Source organism: Sturnira hondurensis, unplaced genomic scaffold (genome assembly GCF_014824575.4).
Source record: "Sturnira hondurensis isolate 20B ecotype Veracruz unplaced genomic scaffold, ASM1482457v3 Scaffold0008729, whole genome shotgun sequence".
NCBI classification, from domain to species: Eukaryota; Metazoa; Chordata; class Mammalia; order Chiroptera; family Phyllostomidae; genus Sturnira; species Sturnira hondurensis.
Window position 1 is genome coordinate 11546 of NW_028081360.1, and position 22543 is coordinate 34088.

The 22543-nt window shown below is 49.2% G+C and overlaps 1 protein-coding gene across 1 annotated transcript; it reads right to left on the reverse strand.

Moving 5' to 3' along the window:
- Window positions 1-707: 707 nt before the first annotated feature.
- Window positions 708-20671, reverse strand: SDR42E2 (short chain dehydrogenase/reductase family 42E, member 2). Its single transcript, XM_037055789.1, has 12 exons — window positions 20614-20671; window positions 18243-18899; window positions 17654-17749; window positions 16309-16366; window positions 15613-15731; window positions 14885-14960; window positions 11050-11132; window positions 9485-9622; window positions 8851-8916; window positions 6914-6977; window positions 5339-5412; window positions 708-2508 (listed from the first exon to the last, which is right to left on the reverse strand). The coding sequence occupies exons 2-12, from the start codon at window positions 18861-18863 to the stop codon at window positions 2269-2271; spliced, it is 1635 nt and encodes a 544-aa protein (XP_036911684.1). The 5' UTR covers window positions 18864-18899; window positions 20614-20671; the 3' UTR covers window positions 708-2268.
- Window positions 20672-22543: the final 1872 nt, after the last annotated feature.

Genomic DNA, 22543 nt, shown 5'->3' on the forward strand with positions numbered 1-22543 from the left:
GGAGGACTGGCCAGAGACATAGGCAGAAAACATATATGGTATCATATAGACCAAGAAGAGTATTTCCAGAGGGAGGGAGTAGCCAACTATGTTGAATTCTCCTAATAGGCTTGGCAAAATATAGACTGAAAAATACCCACTGGATTTATGATTTATGGGCAAGGTCATCAATGACCTTGATTAAAATCATTTTGGAATGGGCTTAAGAGAAGAAATGTAAACATTAGTGTAAACAACTCATCACAAAATTTAGTTTGGGGAAGGGGTGGAGTGGGAGGGGGAATGGGGAGTCAAGGGACAAGGCTGGAGGATGTTCAAACAATAGAGAAGAGCTTCAGCACACACAGTGATTGGCTATGTCACCTTGGGCTGTCCATGCTGACAACTCCATTTTTTGTATTTATGATGTTTCTGCATAGTATCTACAAGTAAGCTTGGACTCCCTACTTGCTGTCTTAGAACATCCTGGAAGGCTAGTTTTCTGGGAAGCCTCTAAAATGCTCATTGGGACCCAGTTTGTTGGTAAAAGGTGTTGCCTCCTTTTCTTCTGGGTAAAGACACTTGAGAGAAAGGAAGCTTCCTTGGCACGATGGCCCATTCTGTTCCCACAACCAGGTTTTAGACATCACACCTTCAGAGTATTTGGGAAGAGGTGACTTAGAGAAACCCAAAAAACAAAGAAATTGATTTTGTTTTTGGATTTCAGAAGCTGAGGTTTGCCAGTCAACAAAAGACCTAGAAGGTTATGTGAACAGGAAAAGCCTGTTTTCTCTGTGCCAGGAACATATTTCTCAGGGTTGGTAGAGAGAGGAAGGAGAGAGCAGGTGAGTTTAGATGCAAGTGTGTTACGAAGAAGAAGGGAGCCCAAGGACTTCCAGCCCCAGTTGGAGTTAAGAAAGAGGTAGATCCTAGAACTCAACCCGAGCCTGGCCATGGCCCAGGGGCAGAGCACCAGAACTGAGCATGTATCTTGTTTAAGTCAGTGGTCCTGGGGCAGCTCCTCCAAACTGCCCCAGCTGCAGAGATGTAATCCCCACCACTTTTTTGATGTTAGACACAACCCCAGTTTCCTCACCTGCAAAAATAATAGACTCCACTATAAGGGTAGCCCTAAGAATTAAATAAAAGCATATAGATGAAAGCCCTTTCAAATTGTCAGGCATTAAACAGACATAAAAGATTACTGAGCTTTTAAAAATTATATACACACATACAGTTCAACCTAGCAATGAAGAGATACACTTTGTAGCTTCTTCACAAACTTTCTTCATTGTTCAGCAGAGAGCGACACACAAGCTGTAGATGTCCAGCCCCCACGATGGCCACACTGGCTCTGATTAACACTTTCTCTCCCCTCCACCACAGGCTTTTCAGGTTCATGATGGTTTTCATCTTTACCAGGATCCACAGTTTGACGGGCCAGTTCCACATGTGTGTTTTATGATACATGCATGCTTGTATTTACATACTGATCTTGGTATCCATAATCACCAAAATAATAGGGAGGCACTGCTTCTGTGGAAAGCAGGGCTGGGTTAAGAAACTTTGTGAGTTTAAACATCAAAGATTATGATGATCACCACTGCCCCCTCATTAATAAATAGAAGCAATACTAAATTATAAAATAAGACCAACTAAGTTCTAATTCTTTCCATTGTGACTATATTAGTATTTTTTTGAGAAGTGTAATTCTTTTAAAAAGTTTTTGTTGTTTTATGTCGCCGCTTGTGCTGTGCTTACTAGGCTGAGTGACCCAGAGGCTTGGGCAGCGAGGAGGGTCCAGTGTCCGTAAGGAGGCTGCAGCAGACAAGAAAACTGGGGAACCGCCCCATCCTGCACTAGCCACTAGAGCCTACCAAGGCCAGACCCCAGGGTCTCCCTTAGATGGCTGGCCTGCCAGACGGAAGCAGAGCGGAAGGGGTGGGCCAGGATGGGGCACTTGGGAGAAGGGAGTGACTAGACCCAGGGGGAGGAGCAATGAAGGGGTTGGCTCGGGTGCGCTCGTAAACTCAGGAAAAGAGGAGCCCGAGCAGGGGCCAATCCGGGGGCAACCCAGGACTGGACAGAGGTGGGGAGAAGGACGGTTAGAGGGAGCAGGCCTAAGGCTAGGACCTCATCACTAACCCGGCCAGGCCAGAGGGAGAAGTAGGACCGAGACCCAGAAGAAGGGCAGCGGCTTGGCCGTAGTTCCTGTGATGAGGGAGGGGCTTGCCTAAACCCTGAGTGCCGACTGGGCGGGTCCACGGCCCGGCTCTCTGGGGTGGACGGTCAGACGCTGGACGGCTGCCCGCCTAGGAAGCGCAGGACAAGGGCGAGCAGGCCCAGGAGCAGCAGCAGCCCTAGCAGCAGCCACAGGAGCAACCGTGCCGTGGAGCCGTGGGGCCGCCCTGTCGTGGACTGTACGTATCGCTCCACGGCATCTGCGAAGTTGAACTTGTCTGGTGCGTAGCCGAGCTGTGCGCGGGCCTTAGCGATCTGAAAGGTGTGTGTCACGGCCACGCTGTGCACCTGCAGAGAGAGGCCCAGCAGGTGAGGGGCGGGATTAGTCGAGGTGGGAAGCAATCCCCAGGACCATTTAAAAGGATTAGTGTGCTGGATCTTGCTCTTGTGAAGCCCTCCTCAGGGAGGACTTCCTTTCTCCCATTTACCTCCAGGACTCCGCCTTCAGGATGCCTTTTCTACATTTCCCCACCCTACTACTGAGCACAGTCCCCCCAAAGCAAAAGTGGCCTAGCACAATACTGTGACATAGGAGGCCCTTGATTCTTAGTGTCCTGGATGTGGCTATCTGGAAAAATGCCTCCAGGAAACGCTCCTGGCTTCTTGGTCCTCAGTTTTAGACTGAGGCAAGGCCCAGGGCGCAGCCTTCAGCCCTCACTGATTAAGCTTTCCCAAAAGAGGAATTCAGTTATGTAGGGGAGATTGTTCTTGGGCTCTGAGCTTCATTTCTCTGGGGCCAGGTGGCCTGAAGCCTATAAGCTTCAAGGACAATAATGCAGTTATCAGTTTCAGAACTCATTCTCTGTACTGGACTTGGGCTAAATCTCATCTAATCTTCTAAGGTGGTACTGTGGTACTACCCCCACCTCAACATATTTGAAAGTTGAAGATCAGACAGATTAAGTGACTTCCCCAGGGTCACACAAGGAACCAGTTTCCAGCTCCTTCTTTCCTGTGCTATGCTGGGACTGAGAGGATGCCAGCCTATGTGGATTGGACCCTGGCAAGGGTCCGCCAGCTGCTTGATTCTCCTCTGGCACTGAAACAGCCACTGTGGTCAAGCCCAGGGTCTTAGATGCTTGTGGGTGGAGAGGGGAGAGAAGTCAGTTCTTGTCCTTTTTTTGCCCCAGCTAGTTAAGTTCAGGGCTTTGGGGTGATGGATACAGCTATAAACTAGATAAACAGGGTTCTGGAACACAGTATTCTCAGATATCAGGCTTAGATCTCACTTCCAATGGGAAGCCTCCCTAACTTCCTCAGGATTGGCTTAAGTGCACCTTGTGTATGACCTGAAGTTCTTCCTAACTTCCCCCTTATCACAGTGTGCTGAGTTGCTTGTTAACTGGGCTTTCTTCCCCTCTGGACTGTGAGCTCCTTGGGCTAAGGACTGTGTCTTGAAGGAACAAAGTCAGTGCCATTTGGTGTCATGGTGCCATTTGCCGAGCAGGCCTATGACCTTGTTAAACAGGACACCATTTTACTCTTCTGAGCTTTTGTCTCCAGGACTGGAAATTACTGGGAAGTGAGAACAGAACGTGACTAACCAACAACAGCTCCCAGCAAAAGATAACACTGGAGCAAACTGCAGCTTATGCAAAACCAATTGAAACCTGTGCTGCAACACCCTGAACAGCCCAGTGGCCACACAACAGCAAACCACACCCTCCACCCTTTTACAATCCAATAAAAATGCAACTCACCTACATCTCATTGCTAGTGTATCTCTCCACACTTATGCCTTTTTCCTCCCTTGGAAAGTGAAAAATCTTTGCTCTCTGCATTTTCTTTTTGTGATTTTTTTTTCACAACCTGTATCACTGGCCACCTTACCATGTCCTGCTTCCACTGCTCAACACAGTGCCTTGCACACAGTACATGTTAAATGAATGAAAACTTATCCAGTCAAACTAGAGGGCTAGTTGGTCTGTTACAGACTGACCAGCAGAGAGCGCCAGAGCCACTGTCCAGAAACTTGCCCCTGATCTATGCACAGGTGAAAGGGAGGGGAACCAGGTCCCTGCCTGACTACCATTCAGCAGCATTTTGACAGCTATTTTACATGGATGGGATTCCTGACCAGTTTCACAAGCTAGTGGTTAAGCTTGAAATCATTTAGATCTGGTCCTGGTTCGAATATCAGTTCTACTTTAGTGAGTGATCTTGGGCAGGTTATTTCACCAATGTGTCTCATTTCCCTGTAAATGGAGATAATAATATATTGTATACATCTAGGGTAGAAGTAATGATTAAATGGGATAAACACAGCCTGACATATCATTGCCACTCAAAAAATGGTCACTATTTTCGTTTTTCTCTGTTAGTTTGGATGGTTCAAAGGAGTAACAGTAGGAAATTGCTTATATCTGTGGCCTAGTCTCCATTCCCCAAATCAGAGAGAACTAAGCAGAGTGTGAATCCAATTCCAGAATGGTGTGACCTTGGACAAGTCAATAAGTTTTCTAGTCCTCAGTTTCTCATCAGAAAAGGAGATCATAATCATAACTTTTTTGGCCTTCCTAATTTACTAGGGTATCAGAGAAATCAGATGAGAGTGTAGACTGAAAGGACTTTGCCAGTGACACCAAGCACCCATATAGTTTACAGTTTGTAATAAAACATCCTCTTTTAAACTAAGTACAAATAGAAACTACATCATCATTATTTGAAAACAGTATTCTCTACAGAGTGGGTACTTAATACGTATTTATTATTCAGTAAGCATGATGGCGAAGCTAGAACCACAAGGCTGTGAGTGTGCATTGAGACCTGGCATGAGTTGGCGAGGAGTAGTGGCATTCTAAACAGTAAGTGTCATAGAGCCTGGGTTTTGGAGCCTCCAGTTTGATTGGGAAGATAAGCCTGGTGAAGTGGCAGTGATGAGGGATGGGCTTGGAGCTGTCACGTTTCAGATCAAGAGAACACAGCCTAAGCAGAAGCCCAGAGGCAGGATGATTATGAAGGAAGCCAGCACTAGATTTGGGCCCATGGAAGGTACTGAGACCTTAGACAAGCATAGAGCTATGATGTCAGAGGGGTGAGTGGAGTGTGGACAAGGGGCAGGAAGGCAAGTGAGGGTTTCCAGAGAACACAGGGGCTCCCCTAGCAGAATTCAGCTTACCTCACTCCGGGTGAGCAGTGGTGGGATGCTGCAGATGGGCCTCAGGGCCAGGTGCAGGTACTCCATCACCGTGGCTGTGTAAGGAGAGAGGGACCAATGGCCAGGCTGTCAGGCCCTAGGCAAGATCCAGGGGGGGCTCTCAGGAACATATCAGTTGGGGGCATTATTTGTCTTGCTAGGGGAAGTCTTCACTTTGCAAAATTTTTCTGTCCTTGGGTTCCTTTAAATCAGCAGTTCTCAGCACATGCTGGGTACTTTATTTGGCTGAGAAATGTGTCAGAAGTAGTTATTATATTTTAAGGACAGACTGAGCAGATTCAAAGCTACCTCACAGTAATGTCTGACTCACTGACTTCTGTTCCAATCTGCTTTCTTGGGTAGGAGACAAGAAAGCTAGGGTAATGGTTCTTCACTGGGCTGCATGCTGGACCACTCTAAAAAATACAGGTGCTTCCTCTGTCCCCTTGCTTCCCACTGATGCTGTCATTTTTCTGGGGTGTGGCTAAGGCATTTTTTATATTTTAAAAGCTCTCAGGCGATTCTCTCCAGGAACTATGGATGTCTATACAGCCCTCTAAAACTGCCAGAACCTGTGGCTCATCTTTTCTCAGCCAGGTCAAGGAGCGTCAATCACTGTGGTGATGCTGTGCTTGAGAAGCCATCCCACCTGTGTGCCTGGTGGATAAAAGTGTGCAAGCATCCAGTGCAATTAAAGTACAAGTCCAGTCAAGTTTTTTCAGGATTACAGCTACTTGTGTCTTGAGGGCCATCTGTCCTCTGGGCAGAACACTTCATGCCTGACACCTGCTCTACATTCTAGCTGGAGGGAGGCCAGTAGAGGGGTGCTGGGGTTAGGAGTAGAGACTGATCTTCAGGGTAAGGAGAAGAATCTAGGGTCAAAACAGGACCTCCACATGTCCAAAAACAGCCTTAACTTCAGGGTGACCGTGGAGGATAGGACAGTCCCAGGACCCCTTTCCTCCTGACTTACAATGCCTTTTAGCACAAGCCACAGGGCTGTGGAGTCAGCCCCTCAGGTGTGAATTCTGCCTCTCCTGCTTCTCACTGTGGCATGGTGGGCAGTCCTATCAGAGCCTAGTTGCCTCATCTTTACAATGGACCCAATGCCAAGTGGAATAGGGTTCTGTGTTTTTGTTTTGTTTTGTTTTGTTTTTTAATATAGAGAGGAGGGAGAAAAAGAGGGACAGAAACATCACTGTGTTGCCTCTCATGTGCCCCCTACGGGGGACCTGGCCCAGGCATGTGACCTGACTGGGATATCGAACCAGTGACCCTTTGGTTTGAAGGCTGGCACTCACACCACTGAGCCACACCAGCCAGGGCATGGAATAGGGTTTAAACATGGTCAGGACTATAGAGTGAGGGGAATGATGTGTTGGGGCCAGGCAAGTACAGATCAGACTTGGGGCAATTGGACCCTGAGAATGAGGGTCTCCTTAAACTCTGTGCCTTCAGGGACTCACCTCCACCTAGTTCTGGCCCTGGGTTTAAAATGTGGTAATGCATGTTTACCTGATACATGGAGGTCTTTTAATACACATATTCTTTCCTTACCTGTCAGGTAAACCCAGGAAGTAGGCACCTGGATCCACGGCTGGCTGTACCCCAGCTTCTCAAACTGAAAGGAAACATGGCCTGAGATGAAAATAGTCCTTCAGGTGCTAGTGTGGAAAGGCCATGTGTTCCCTTTACCCTAGGCCAACAGAGTTACCTCCTGGCCCCTTGCCTACCCACTCCACTCCAGTCCCAAGCCAGTCTTGAATGATATCCACACCTTGACTTGGAAAACTCAAGTAGGAATTGAATGCCTGGTGGTGGGAGAGGGGTGTTAACTTGGGGTCATTCAAATCATTTTTTTTAAATCCTCACCTGAGGATGTGTTCATTGATTTTAGAGTGAGAGGAAGGAAGGAAGGGGGTAGGGAAGAGAGAAGAGAAAAGAGGAGAGGAGGGAGAACAGGGAGGAGGAGAGGGAGAGGGGAGACATCGATGTGAGAGAAACATCTATCAGCTGCCTCCTGCAAGCACCAAGACTGGAAATCAAACTCTTAACCTAGGTATGTGCACTGACTGGGAATTGAACCTGCAACCTTTAGTGCATGGGATGACACTCCAACCAACTGAGCCACCCAGCCAGGGCTCATATTGTTTTTATTTACATCTGCCTATACCCAAAGACACTATAAAGCACTTGAATAGAACCTGATTTTTCTAAAATTGCTATTAAAGGGTGGAAAAACAGTCTGTGCGTGGAGGGTAGTAGAAAATGCATGAAGAAAGGGGCTGGCACAGCATAAATTGAACTCTTCACTTGTATAAAACTAATAGTAACAAATGTTGGGAAGGATGTGGAGAAACTCTTACTCTGCTGGTGGGAATGTAAAATGGTACAGCCACTTTGAAAAACAGTCTAGCTAGCAGTTTCTCAAAAGGTTAAATACAGAGATACCATATGACCCAGCAATTCCACTCCTATATATTCTATGGGGACATAACCAAGAAAAATGAAAACATATGTACACACAAAAACTTCTACATGAATGTTCATAGAAGCATTATTATAATAGTCCCAAACTGATACCCAAAATTCTATCAACAGATGAATAAATAAAGGTATAATATCTACAGAATGGAATATTTCTGGCAATAAAGAATGACTACTGATAGGATCCATGCTATTAACATGGATGAGTCTTCAAAACTTGCTAGATGAAAGTAGCCAGTCACCAAAGACCACATACTGAATGATTCTGTTTATATGAAATGCCCAGAACAGGCAAATCTATAGATAGAAATTGGGTTAGCAGTAGCCTAGGGCAGGGGGGAAAATGACCACTAAAAGATACAGTTTGGGGGAGGGGTTCCTTTTTTGGAGGGTGATGAAATGTTCTAAAATGTATTATGGAGGTGATTGCATAATTCTGAGTATACTAAAAACCATTGAATTGTATCCTTTAAGCAGGTGAATTATATGGTATGTGACATATATCTCAATAAAGCTGTTAAAAATGGACGTGCCAGGGCCTAAATGTCCTGAGGGTGTATCCTTCAGCACAGGGATCTGTAGCCCCTTTGTCTGGGCCCAAGGAGGAGTCTGTGGGCTTCTGGGAGAGGTGGCCAGGGTTCTGGAAGGGGCTGTCATCAAGAGGTCCCGTGGCCAATACCTTCCTTCGTGTTTCGGGCCACCTTCTACTTACCGCTTTGAGAGTCTCACCACACAATATGATGGATCACAAGCAAAACTCCACAGGTGAGCAGTCAGCATAAATCAGGAAGCAGGCGGGAGGGACTATTGCAAATCGAGGAAGCACAAGGCCTCCCAAAGGGAGGCTCCAGTCAGTGCCACATGTCATCCAGTGCACAGTTTCCAGAACTGGTTTTGAATGTAAAATCTTCTGATTTTTTAGAAGTAGGAAAGGATGACAGGGAGAGAAGAGGTGAGGAATCCCTGAATTCTCACTCCAGGTGGGGGTGGGGCATCTGAGCACCTACCAGTGGAGCCATCCACTCAAAGAGGTTGACGCTCTCCCCATCGTTGATGTAGTATGCCTGACCGCTCTGGGGTGGGGGTGGGGAGGCAGGAAAGGGGAATAGTCAGGCAGATGCTCGCCACCTGATTCTGCCTCTCAGATGGCTCCCAGCATCTGCCCAACCCCCGAGTTCTCCTAAGCACCCACAGAGGAGTCAAAGCCAGTCCCCATCCCTAGACGGACCTGGGTAATTCCCTTTCAGTTCTGGAACTGACTATCAGTGTGACCTGAATAAAGTCACTTAACCTCTCTGTACCTTAGTTTCTTTATCTGAGAAATAGAAGCATAGTAATGGGATCACTTGAGCTGTTACAAAGATTAAATGTGACGTATGTTAAATGCTTAGCGTTTGGTGACCAATATCTGGAGTCAACAACACCTACCTCACAGGGTCACTGCTAGAAACTAATGATGCTCTATAAAGACCCCCTTTCCCACTGCCCTCCACCCCTCCCCAAGCTTCCCTTGCCAACAGTCCCACTAGCCATCTTGGGATGGGGAGAAAGGTATGTGAGCCAGGAATCCCTTAGAAATGGGCACATGCCTGCAGCCCTTGGTGGGGGGAGAAGGAGTAGGAAGCATTGCAGGGGACTCACGGCTACATAGCCCTTGGCAGAGGTGAGGGCCTCGGCTGCCAGCACATGTGCCTGCACCAGATTGTGCACGTGCACCCAGTTCATCCTTGTCCTGCGGTCCCCAAATCGGAACATGAACAGTCTCTTCTTGATGTGGCTCTGGGCAGGTGTGGGGGTATGGTTTGAGGAGCAGTGAACACTGACCCAAGCCTAGGTGGCTTTAAATTTCATCTCTCTACTGATGGGTCCCAAATTCCTAGCTCCAGACCAGAGCCCTCTGCTCCAACCCTATGTACCAGGAGCTTACGGTTGTCTGGCAGACAATGCAAACTTGGCTGTCCTGGAGCAAGCACCTGACCTTTCCTCTCCCACAACATGCTTCTCCCCCCCTTCTCTCACACCTTCATCCAGCTCACCTGCAATTCCAGCTGGCTCAACTGTTCTAATCTGTCCAGAAGTGACCGCTTCTCATCACCCTGCCTGCCACTCTCTTCTCTCACCCGGATCCCCAAAAAGCCTCCTAATGAGTCCCCTGCTGCTGGTCTCCACGAGTTCAGGGGATCCTTTTAAACCCTAAGTCAGAGTACATGACTTCCTGCTCAGAACCTTCTAGTATGCCCATCTCACCAGGCTGAAGGCCTCAGTTCTTACAATGACCCTTCTGATCTGGCACCAGCTTCTCTCGGACTACAAACCCCCTTTGCTTGTCAGGCTCCAGCCCTACCTCCTCCTCGGAACCTGCTGGCAGGTTCCTACCTCAGGGCTTTGTACTTGCTGTTCCCTCTGCCTGGAGGGCTCTTCCTCCAGATTCCTATGTGATGCACTCTCATCCCCTTAAATTGATGTTCAGATGTCCCTGCTTGATGACACTCCTGACTGCTAGCCCTCCCAGTTTCCTCATCCTTTAACATCTTTCATTTTTTTTCTGTAGTACCTAGTACCTTTGAACACTCCTCATCATTTATCATTTTATTATATATCACCTTGTGTGAGAATATAAGCCCCACAAGGGAGGGACCACACAGCTGTGGTCTGTTTTGTTTATTGATCTGTCCCCAAACCTAGAACACTAATCTTTCTTATGTCCAGATTTGTGCCCAAGCCCTCTCTTCTGCTTACATCACCATCTCTCAACCACCCCATTTCCTTGGTTAGTTTCTGCTTTTTTCAAACATCTCAGGCATCACTTCCTCCAGGAAGTCCTCCTGGACTTTCCCTCTCTAATGTACTCCCATCTTCTTGTTCTTCCCTCTATACAGTCCTTACCACACTGAATCTGAGACCATAGCAACTGTCTCCCTGACCAGGCTGTGAGAAATCTGAGGACAGGACCTACTAAAAAGCCCCTTGTTCCCAGCCTTGGAGCCATAGCTCTGTGTCTGCCACTCATGCCTAGGCCTGGCTGGAAGACACTGAGAACTGTTCCTGGCAGGTCTGATGGGATCTGGGCACCTTCTAAAACTAAGGGCCCCAGGCTAAGGACACTGTCCCAAGACTGATGCAGTGATCATGAGCTGGGATGACCCTACCCACAAGAATGACCCAGGATCCTCTTGTGTTTCAGACCCAAGGCTGGAAGGACATACCGCCACACGGGGCAGGTGCCTCTTCTCTTCAGGGCCGTAGATCCCTGGGGGCCGGAGCACACACGTCCGCAGAGTGCCTCCTCCTAGGACACAGGGGAAGGCATTCAGGGGAGAGACAGACCAGCAGGGAGAGGGACAGAGTAGCTGTCCATATCTCCTGGTCCTTACCTGGACAGGTTAGCAGGGAACACAGGCCCTTGGGACTTCCTCATTCAATGAATTATTCTCAGTCAACAGTCATTCAACAAACACTGTTTAGAGTTTTCCCCCTCTCCCCCTGCTTTCTGCACTGGGCATTGGGATGTATATATGCTGTGGAGAATCTAAAGGTGACCAAGAATGGTTCCTGCCCTCATGTTGTTCACAGGCCTGTAATGGATAAAACCTGGAGCAGGTATGTGCATGGCCCTTGAGAGTCGTGGCCTCCTTTAACTCCCTATTGTGCCCATTTACAGATGCACACAGACCCACACTCCCTCATGCCAAGAGCCATAGTTGTTTCCTTTTTCTGATCATCAGTTAGATAAGGGCTATGATGACTCTTAGGGAAATTCTTCTATGTGCCTAGTCTTCTGGTAAGCCTCAGTTTTTCTCCCTCAAGGCAACTCTTTGAGTCCATGCTCAGAGAAGGGATGTGATTTGCTTAAGGGCACACAGCTTAGCCCAGTGGTGCTGAGATGGAGGGCCAAGGCCCAGGGTCTTCCCACTAATACCCCTGCCTCCTGGTGATATGACACACAAAAAGGACAAGACTAGAGCCATTGGCACAAATGCCTGCCCCCCTAACTCTTACTGCTGCCCTGTGCTGGCAGGGTCCCCCAGACCAAGACAGAGAGCTGGGTCCAGGGCTTCTCAAATTCTCTGTCAGGGAGCCCCCACTTGGCAGGGTGGCGAATGTGTCTCTCTCCCCTGAGGAAGTCTGGGGGTATAGCCTAAAGAGCTCCCACAATGCTTATTTTTTTATTGATTGATTTTAGAGAGAGAGAAACATTGATTTGTCATTCCACTTCTTTATGGTTGCTTCTTGTCTGTGCCCTGACAGGGGATCAAACCTGTGACATCGGTGTATTGAGACCACATTCTAACCAGCTAAGCTATCCAGCCAGGGCTATTTCTTTCAAGTCTTAAGAAAGCCTACAAAATTTTCAGTTTACTCATATACTCCATTTGTGTTTAAGATGTACATATTGAAAAATTACTTATTTGTAAATTATTCGACTGCCAACTCCAACTCCTAACTGAGATGGAGTCTCTTGCACAGTGTTCTGCTTGGGGACCCCAAGTAGCCATACCCCCAGTTTAGCAAGCCCAGTGTAGACTATCTTCTGAGACCAGAAGTCCACCTTCTTTTGGGGACACCCTCCCTCTCTGCATGAGGTCTAGGAGGACTGTTAATCTAGATGTGTCACTGTCCCCTGAGGTAATAGCCATGGGATCCAAGTTGGGCCAATGACATGTTCTCATGCAGGAATATGATTCCAGCATCTCTGACACTGGGACCTAAAATCCTAGGAGTAGGTTTACCCAAGAGACTGATCATCAGCTCCTGCTACCCAGGTCCCCCCAGGCTGTCCCAACCCTGTCCCTTTCAATCCTGGTGGTCATTTTTCTGGAAATATATTTTCCAGAAGCTATCACACATACTTCCAGTGTAAGTCCCCTTTTCCCCATAAATTAGCCAGGGACAGCGTCTCCAGGTCATAGCCAAACACCCTGACTGCTTCCTTGTCATCCAACACCCTTACTTGACAGTGAGGTCCAGTGTACTGGATTGACTGGTGGCCCAGAAAGATCTGTCCATGTCCCAGAATCTGAGGACATGGCCTTATTTGGAAAAAATAATCTTTGTACTGACGTGTAATTAAAGACCTCAAAATGAGATCATCCTGGATTATCTGGGTGGGCCCTGATCCCATGCCAAGTATCTTTATGAGCCTCAGAGAGGAAACCGAGGAAGAAGGGAAGGCCGTGTGAGAGGCAGACTGGAGTGATGCACCCACACGCCAAGGAATGAATGGAAGACAGAGGGAAGGGCTCGCCCCTAGGGCCTCAGCGGGTGTGCAGCCCAGCTGACACGTTGATCTCAGACTTTTGGCTGTGACTCAGAGTGGGGAGAGCAGAAATTATAGTTGTTTAAAGCCACCAGGCATGCGGCAATTTGTCCTGGTGGCCCCAGGACACTAATGTACCTAGAGGCAGGAGGACACAGTCAGGTTCATACTGAGCTGGGGTCGGCACATCTCAGGACTCTCTGCCTCAGGGACCGGGGCTCTCCATGCCCAGTTAGAGGCAGAGTCTCAGAGACCAGCTTGTGTGGTAAAGACTGGAAATCACCCAGGGTGACGGTGGCTAGACTCCTGGAAGGTAGGTATCAGGTAAGCTTTTCTGTAAACAGCCCGCAGCTAATTTTAAACTGTGAGTCACCTGGACATGGAGGAGGAGGTCAGGTTGCAGAGCCATTGGCCAGGAGGGCACTGGGCAGCCACATCACAGAGGTGTTGGGCCCAGGGTATCCATGACTCTTTTGATCATGGAAAGCTGGGGGTGCTCATATAAATAATTATTGGCCAGAGGATTAGGTGTCTGGCTTCTGCTGCTGGTCCAGTAGGGGATGCCCTAGGTAGAGAAAAGGATTCAACTGCGCAGGGTCAAACCTCTGGGAGAACACAGCTGGAAGTTCCTGATAGGCCCAGGATGGAAGGGTGAGGTGGAGAGGACTTTAGGGGAAAGAGCTCATTCTGAGAGAGACTTCATCAACTGTGGCTATAGTGTAGCATGACGGTTAGTCCCTAACCTCTGGTATTAGACTCCTGGGGTAGAGAAGCAGTCCATATCCCTTCTCTGCCACCTTATAGCTGTGTGACTTCAGTTAAGTCAGGTAACCTCTCAGCCTCAGTTTTCTTCTCTAAATTTTAGGGGTTTATAATTGCAAGCATCCCTTGCTTTCCCGATCCAATTGGCCCCTGAGTTTAGGTAGTAAGGGTAACTGAGCTCTCTGATTGGTTTTAGTTTCTGAATTTTGGAAAGCAAATAATGAATGTATTTGGTTCCTGAATTTGGAAAGCAAGAGAGACCTACAGATGCTATGAAGAGTTATTATGATTTTTGCCTATAAAATTAGCATGTAAAGTAAGCACTTGATAAACACAGACTGTCCACATTTTACATTTTAATAGTGACCATCATTATTTTAGCCTCATGTTAAGAATCTTTGAGGTAGATTTCACTATCATCTACATTTCTTTATAGATGAAGAAACTGAGGCAGAGGATACATGCATTGCCAAGAGCACGTGACTAAGAATTGGTGGAGCTTGAAATTGAACTCAGTTCAGCCTGGTGTCAGTTTGTGGCCATACTATCACCTCTCTACATTTTGCTACCACTTTTCTATACCCAAAAAAGGTGATGCTGTAAGGCACAAGGCCAGTTTTTCTGGGAGTTATTGAGGGTTAAGCTTTAGGGCCCCTCACTTGCACCACCCTTCCAAAGTGTTTTATCTCATTCCATATTCATAATTGTGTGCTCTTTTATCTCAAGAGGGCCTTAAACTGGAACCACTCTGATCTGGTCTTTTGCCCATCAGACCGTGAGCAATGTGAGGGCAGAGACGGGGGCCTGACTTTTTTTCTAGGCTGTATCCCTGGTAGAGGGTGGGCATATAGCAAGTGCTCAGATCTGTTGAATGATGAATGACCAATGCCCTGGGAAAGTGTCCTTTGGAAGAAAATGGACCTCAGGAACATGTTGGCTAAAAGCTAGAACCACACATATCTTTCAGGGAAGGCAGCAGAGGGCACATACACTTGCTGTGAGCAGGGCCCCACTAGACTTACCTGGGAGAGGCGTTCCATTGGCCATGAGGGTCAGCTGGTCAGCGATGGCTTTGGTTCGGGAGTAGTGGTCCATGTGCTAGCAGAAGACAGGGAGAACAGAGCCCCCAGAGGGGCCAATGACGTGGGCAAAGCCTACACAACCTAGCAGGTCCCAGTCTAGCCCCAGGGCTGACCTTCGCTTTAGCCCGCTTAAGGGTTGGATTCTGGGAACTCGCAGTAGGAAACGGCCAAGCCCTAAGCCCCACTTCCCCTCTTCTCCCTCTGGGCGTAAGCCACAGAAGCAATTGGGGAAGAGGCGCTGAGTTCAGGGCAATAACACAACCAAGGGCTCCTTGACTCAGGGAGGCTCCTGCCAGCCCCAGATGCCTGCTCTGAGGCACTGATGCTGGAGGTGTCACACATGGTCTTTTTGCATACACCACCTCACTCCCTGCTCTCCACAACCTCATAAGGTATGTATAATGCCAAGAAGAAGAAAAGACAGGCTCAGAATAAAGTGACTTGCTCGGGGTCAGGGAAAGTGGCTTAAGGACAGGTCTGTCTGATTTCAAAGTTACGGTTAGCATGACCAGGTGAAATAGAAGAGGGTCTGTGCCAGCCAGTGTTGGAACCCCTTCTTCCTGGGATCACCCTACATTGTGGAATGAATATGGCTCCACCCATCCCTTCCCTGTGGGCTGTGGTCCCAGGCCCACTGGCCTAGCTCCCTTCTCCTAGAAGCCAGATACCTTCTCCAGAGGGAAGTATGGCACAGAGTCCTCATCACCCTCTTCTATGGGCTTCCCACCAAAAGCGACATTGACGGTGCTGGTATAGACAAGCCTTGGAACCCGCTGGCGGACACAAACTATGGCGACACATACAGAAAGTCAGACACACATGGACAATATGTGCAGGCAGTTGGCTGAGGAGGTGCTTGCCCCTGGAGCCTTCCCTGAATGTACAGCTGCTCAGGACGGAAGGACATCCTTTGCCTAATTTGGGATGTGGGTCTAGTCTCTGCTCTGTGGGCTCCTGGATGCCATGCCAGCTCATTTCTCCTCCTCAGTGTGGCTGTGGTCCCTGATCTACCTTGCTAGGGACAGCTCAAAAGAAAGTCTCACTCAGTGGGGCCACACAAAAATACACACTCTAGAATCAGAAAAGCAAGATGCAGGACATGCCCAGAGAGCCCAGATGGGGATCTTCTATTTTGGTACTTCAGTGACTTTGCTTACTCCTGACCCCTATGCCCTGAGGGCAAACTCTGTTTCCCACTTCCCCAGACATGTAAGGCTATAATGACCCACCCCATGCAGGATTCTAGGCAAGTCTGCAGCACAGGAAGGACATGCTGCCCACAGGCCCTCTGCTACGGCCTGTGGGGGGAGGGGTGGGAGAGGCAGTAAACACATGGCAGGCCACACTCAGCTCCAAGCGCATACCATCAATCACCAGTTTGGTGCCACCGACATTTATAGACTCAATCTGCTCTTTTTGAAGCTAAAAGACAAGATGAGGTGAGAAAGTCGCAGAGCTGCCTCCCTCTCTGTCACCAAGGCTGTGAGGGCGGGGACTGTAGAATGTCCAGCTCAGAGGCAGGGCTCTCAGGGGGCCAAGAACAGAGCCCTGGGCTCAGGGCCCAGCCCCACCACTGTCTTTCTCGGCAGTCAGGGAGGCTCTGTCCCTTTTTGGTTGTCAGCTCCTTCATCTGAAAGGTGAGGACAAACCTCTTTCTGTGGTTGGCAGGATAAAATAAGCCCATGGGAGGAGCTGGGACAGAAAAGGGACTCAAATGTATTGAATTGTTTCCTCACCCTAAGAGTCTGTTTCCTTATCTGTATGATGGACACCATGACACTATTCATGCCCTAGCAATGGGGCTGAAGACTGAAATATAAAAACAGCTGGTTTTCAGTGAGAGCTGCTTGTGTGCCACACATGGGACAAAGCTTTACATGTCATTTAATCCTTACATCCACACTAGGAGTTGGGTTCTACATTGACTTTTAAACTATATTTATTCTTGCTACGGTTTTCTTTGTTAAATAGGTAATTCAGTCATAAGGTTAAAAATCATTCAAACCGTTAAAAGGGTTTATGGTGAAAAGGAAACTGACTTCCTTCCCACTCCTGACTCCATCTCCCTTTGCCCTCCCCAGAGGTGATGTTTCCAGTTTGGTCTGCTTCTAGAGGTTACCTACACTTATCAATATTGGCACATATGGATGTGTGAGTATATCAATCTTGACCCTAACTCTTTTTTTTTTGAGCAAACAGGAAGATATCAAGCACTGTTTCTGCAACTTGGAAATTGTTCAGTATCAGCACATACTAAGTTACCTCATTCTTTTGAACTTCATTGTGTGGATATAGCATAATTTATATAAATAGTCCCCTACTGAAGAGCATTTTTTTATTATTTCCTTGCTTTGTTATCAAAAACAGTGTTGTAAATATGTAAATAAGTATAATTTCTGAGTCAGAGAGTATGAGTATGTTTTGATAGATACTGTTGATATAAGTACTGGTAACATCCTCACTTTACAGATGAAGAAAGGGAGGCTTAGAGAGGTTATAGTAACTTGCTCTAGGTCACACATATAGCTAGAAGCAGCAGAACTGGCATTTGGTCCCACGTCACAAAATGCAGGCTGGGTATAGCCCAAAGCCTTCCTGGGGTAGGTGAGTAGGGTTAATGAACACACAGGCCCAAAGGGTAAAGGGGGGCGTGCAGAACCAGAATCTGACCCCAGTCTGTTAACTCATTACTACATGTGAGGTACTCACCTTCTCAGCACCAGACATTCCATGGGAGGCCACATGGAAGACACAGTCCACTCCTTTGAAGGCACGGAGCAGGGCTTCCTCATCTCGGACATCAGCCTGAAACACAGAAGGAAGAAATGGAGTAGGAGGTTTGAGACCCAGGCAGAAATACCAACTGTGCACCTTGCTGGGTCCTAGACCTGGCCCTCTGACCCCACCCAGGCTGAGCACATGTAGGACCAGGAAGGCTGTGGGGCAGGATTTATATGATTCCCCAGGATGTCATCGCCATCCTCAGCCCCATTTATCAAGCTGAGTCACAGGGGCTGTGCTCGGTGTTTCCTGTGCAATCTCTCATCGAGCCCCAGTGAGACCCTTGTGAGGCAAATATTGTAGTGTCCCCTTTCTCTCAATGATGACATGAGGCTCAAAGATGTAGAGCCTTGTGGCCATGGCTGTCCAGCTGGGAAGTACTGGGGCAAGAGCTGGAGCTTAAACAGCCTGTGCTCTTCTTCAAGGCCATGCCACTGGTTTCATATCGGATATTGTCTCTGGACCTCCACCACCAGCTGGGGCCCCCATAAGTCCCCAAAGACCCTCATCACTGCACCTGGATGAACTCAGTCCCTGGGGACAGCTCCCACTGGGGTCTTCGGAGGTCAAGCAGGATGACAGAAGTGCCGCTTTTGGCCAAGCTGGAACCCAGACTAAAGCCCAGGTAGCCTCCTCCTCCAGTTACCAGAACCTTCTGCCTAGGGGCCTCCATAGGTGTGGCTTGAATCTTCTGCTGTGATGCTGGTGGTGGGGCTGTCATTGGCTCACTGAGCCCATGTCTAAGCCCAGACCCTACCCCTGGCCCAGGTAATGATGGAGCTTCTGGCCCAGGGCCTAGACCTGAAGCAGTAGCAGGTACGGGTCCCGGCCCAGGTCCCGAAGCAGCACCAGGCCCGGGCCCAGGTCCCGAAGCAGCACCAGGCCCCGGCCCAGGTCCCGAAGCAGCACCAGGCCCCGGCCCAGGTCCCGAAGCAGCACCAGGCCCCGGCCCAGGTCCCGAAGCAGCACCAGGTCCCGGCCCAGGTCCTGAAGCAGTACCAGGCTCAGGTCCAGGCTGGGAAAGTGCACCAGGCCCTGGGCCTGAGACTACTCCCCACACCTGGCAGACAGGGCAGTTCTCCCTTTGGCCTGCAGCTTTGCAGGCCTCTGGGGAGGAGCCTGCTGGGTTGGGCTTCATCCTCTACTGAGCCATGTGGATCCAGGATCTGTCCACCTGTAGCAAAAAATAGAAGGTATGTTCTAGAGTTGTTCAAGTGACATGGATGATCAAACCCCTAGGGGTTAAGGAAAACTCCTGGGTTCACAGCAAACCTGTCTCTTTCAGAATCCTTAGAACTTCCAAGATGGCTATTGCCTTACTCAGAGAGAGTCAGAGACAAGGCAGTCAGGTCTTAGATCTTACAGCTGGGGAAACTAAGGCCCAAAGTCACATTGCATGGCTGAGGTTTCCACCAAGTATTTGTGATTTCTCTACCAGTTCTTTAAAATCCCAGTTTTCATGTAATACCAGAGAAAGACAGATCCAATCACATCAAATCTCACCAGATTTGGGGGGGGTGTAACTGCTTTCTGACTGGGGAGTTATAGAGGGCTTCCTGAAGGAGGAGGAGGAAGAGGAAGAGGAAGAGGAAAGGGAGAAGGAGGAGTGGGGAGGAATCTACATGTCATTCAAAAGGCTTCTCTGCCCTGGAAACTTGCACATGCTTCCAAATGCTGCAGCCAGTCCCATTCCGATAACTGTTGCCTCTGGTTCTCCCGAGCCCTCTAGCAATACCAGTGGCTAGCACTAAGGTCTGCCCAGGTCCACCTCAAGCTTCAGGGTTAGGTCTGTGGGCCTCAGGGGCCAGCACTTGAGGAGCCTGTCCTCCTCATTCTAGACTTAAAGCAAGCTAGGCTGTTAGTCACTGTCACCATCATCGTCCCATCTCCTGCTGCACCTGAGGATGAGGCTGCTCAGGGGCCAGACCCCATCATCATCATCACTAATAAGAGCAGGAACCATGTATTGTGTGTCCACTGTGTGCCAGGCCCAGTGGATACAGAGATAGGTAAGTCTCTGCTCCGAGTAGAACATACTGTCTGTAAAAAAAGAACAGGTGTGACTGAGTGGCTGGATGATGAGCCCCACAGTTGTTGCTGGTGGTTGGTGGCCATGGGACAGGGCGCCTGACAGCTGTAGGGACTAGATCTTTTTGTTATCTCTGTCACTGCCCTGTTCTCCAAAGCTCTGAGTGAGGACTAAAGTCATGCCCTGTCCAAGCCCTGGCAGACATGGTTTTCACAGGCAAAAACACACCAAAATCTACCCTGTGGGATGATTTTAGTGGCATAGCCTGGGCAGAGCCTTGGGTACCTTTTTTCTGGGTGCACCCTGGGGCAAGATGCTTAAAACCTAACAGCACCTCAGTATCCACAGCTGTAAATGGACCCAAATAATCCTGGCTGTTCTGTGAACCTCACAGGGAGGTCGTGAGAGGGCGGATGGCAAACCACTGGATGCACCTCCGGGAGGACCCTGTGGGCAGTGTTCCCAGCACCTAGAAATGCACCGAGCACCAAGCCAGCCTTCAGTAACAGCTTCGGAGAGGGGGAAGCCCCTTAGGGCTGCATCTGGGAGCAAGTGCTGTGGCCATTGACAGCGGACATTGCTGCATTTTTAGTTCTGGGGAATAGGGGTTGCTGTTCCCAGCATGCAGAGATGTAAAGTGAGGCTCAGAGCACATCTGCAAACTTCGATGAAGTCATAAATGGTGACTCCAAATCAGGGTTTGGTAAAAGGGGATTGGGACAGACCCCGGGCCCCTAGTCCCTTCCAGGCAGCAAAAGTGGGTGCCCCTCAATGCCGAGACTGGCCTGGTGCCCGAAGCTCAGGCCCGGTTCTCCCTCCCACCTCCCCCAGTCCCCAGCTCGTCGTCGGCAGCGCTCACCTAGCCCTGCTCCCCACGATTGGGTTCCCGGCGCTAGTGCTTGCAAGCTGCAACCACCACGCGTCTCCTACCAGAAGAGCCTGGCTAGCCTGGCGTTTCAGGGGCTCCACCTCCTCCTCGGGGAGGTGTGGCGGGAGGGGGCGGGGCGGGGTAGGCGGGTAGGGAGCAGGAATCGGGGGCGGGGCCAGGCTCCCTGGCTACCCAGCGCTTCCTCCCGCTGGTTCTCAACAGCGGAGAACCGCAGCTCTCACTGAGGGGAAATTGAAGAAATCGACGGGTGAGAAAACATGCAGTCACTGCATGCCCGGCCCTGTCCTGCCCACAGTCGTCCATCTAGTCTCCAGCACGTTCCTTTGTTCATCCTGCCAGCCCTCACTCCTCAGCTATCCATCATCCTACTCATAGTTCCACTTTCTATTTATCCATCCTTCCCTATTAAAAAAATTCTTTTGAGCCCTGGCTGGTGTAGCTCAGTGGATTGAGCGCGGGCCTGCGAACCACACAATCGCGGTTCGATTCCCAGTCAGGGCACATGCCTGGGTTGCAGGCCAGTTCCCAGCAGGGGCCAGTNGGGGTAGGCGGGTAGGGAGCAGGAATCGGGGGCGGGGCCAGGCTCCCTGGTTGCCCAGCGCTTCCTCCCGCTGGTTCTCAACAGCGGAGAACCGCAGCTCTCACTGAGGGGAAATTGAAGGAATCGACGGGTGAGAAAACATGCAGTCACTGCATGCCCGGCCCTGTCCTGCCCACAGTCATCCATCTAGTCTCCAGCACGTTCCTTTGTTCATCCTGCCAGCCCTCACTCCTCAGCTATCCATCATCCTACTCATAGTTCCACTTTCTATTTATCCATCCTTCCCTATTAAAAAAATTCTTTTGAGCCCTGGCTGGTGTAGCTCAGTGGATTGAGCGCGGGCCTGCGAACCACACAATCGCGGTTCGATTCCCAGTCAGGGCACATGCCTGGGTTGCAGGCCAGTTCCCAGCAGGGGCCAGTTCCCAGCAGGGGATGCACGAGAAGCAACCATACATTGATGTTTCTCTTCCTCTCTCCTTCCCTTCCCCTCTAAAGATAAATAAATAAAATATTTAAAAACAAAAACCAGACATGTAAATGTAATTAAGAGTTAGAAAAAATAAAAATTCTTTTGTCCATTCATGCATCATTTGTCTTTCCACTTATTCATCAAGAATCTATAATTCACTCCCTATGTCTTCCTTTGCTCCCTCCCACCTGTCTACCCTTCCTTTTCTGCATTCTTCCATCCACCGTCTGGGTTCGCCCATTCTCCACTGCCTTCATTTTATGTTTAAGGAATGCTTCTTCAGCGCTGGCCTTTCTCTCCCTTGCAGGAGGACGCAGATGGATCACACTATCACTGGAAAGAAAACTCATTTGTAAGTGGCAGTAAACTGAGCAAGGGACAGGCATGTGTGGACAGTTTGCACAGCCGCTCTGATAGCACCGAGGGACCTGTGCCCAGAGGCCAACCCAGCAAGAGGGCTGGTTACTTTGGTCTGAAGAGGGCCACAGGAAAGGCTTCACCCATCGGAATGACCTGTGGGCACAGCTGAGTGTGGGAGAGAAAAAACTAAATCTTAGCCAGCACATGCTATGTGCAGGGGGTAAGGTATCTTGCTTAGCCCTCCTAACCCTGTTTTAGCTCAATTTTAGAGACAGGGAAACCGTTTCAGACAGATGAAAGGGGCTGAGTGTAGTAGGCGAGGCACGGGGTCAGCCCTGGGTTTAAATCTTGGCTCTGCCACTTTCTTGCTCTGTGCCTTTAGTCAGCTACAAGGCTCAGTTTCCTCATCCATAAAGTAGAACTGGTGTGTACTTTACAGTTGTGACATTGTGAGGCTTGTGGCCAACGAGGTATATGCAGAATGCTGAGTGCAGTGCCTGCCCAGTCAGTGCTCAACCGTGGTAGCT

Coding starts and splice junctions, on each gene's coding strand:
- SDR42E2 (XM_037055789.1), bottom strand. CDS start 18,863: ATGAAGCCCAACCCAGCAGGCTCCTCCCCAGAGGCCTGCAAAGCTGCA. Junction 15,732..16,308: donor CACCAAACTGGTGATTGATG/GTATGCGCTTGG, acceptor GTGTCGCCATAG/TTTGTGTCCGCCAGCGGGTT. Junction 9,623..11,049: donor GGCACCTGCCCCGTGTGGCG/GTATGTCCTTCC, acceptor ACACCTGCCCAG/AGCCACATCAAGAAGAGACT.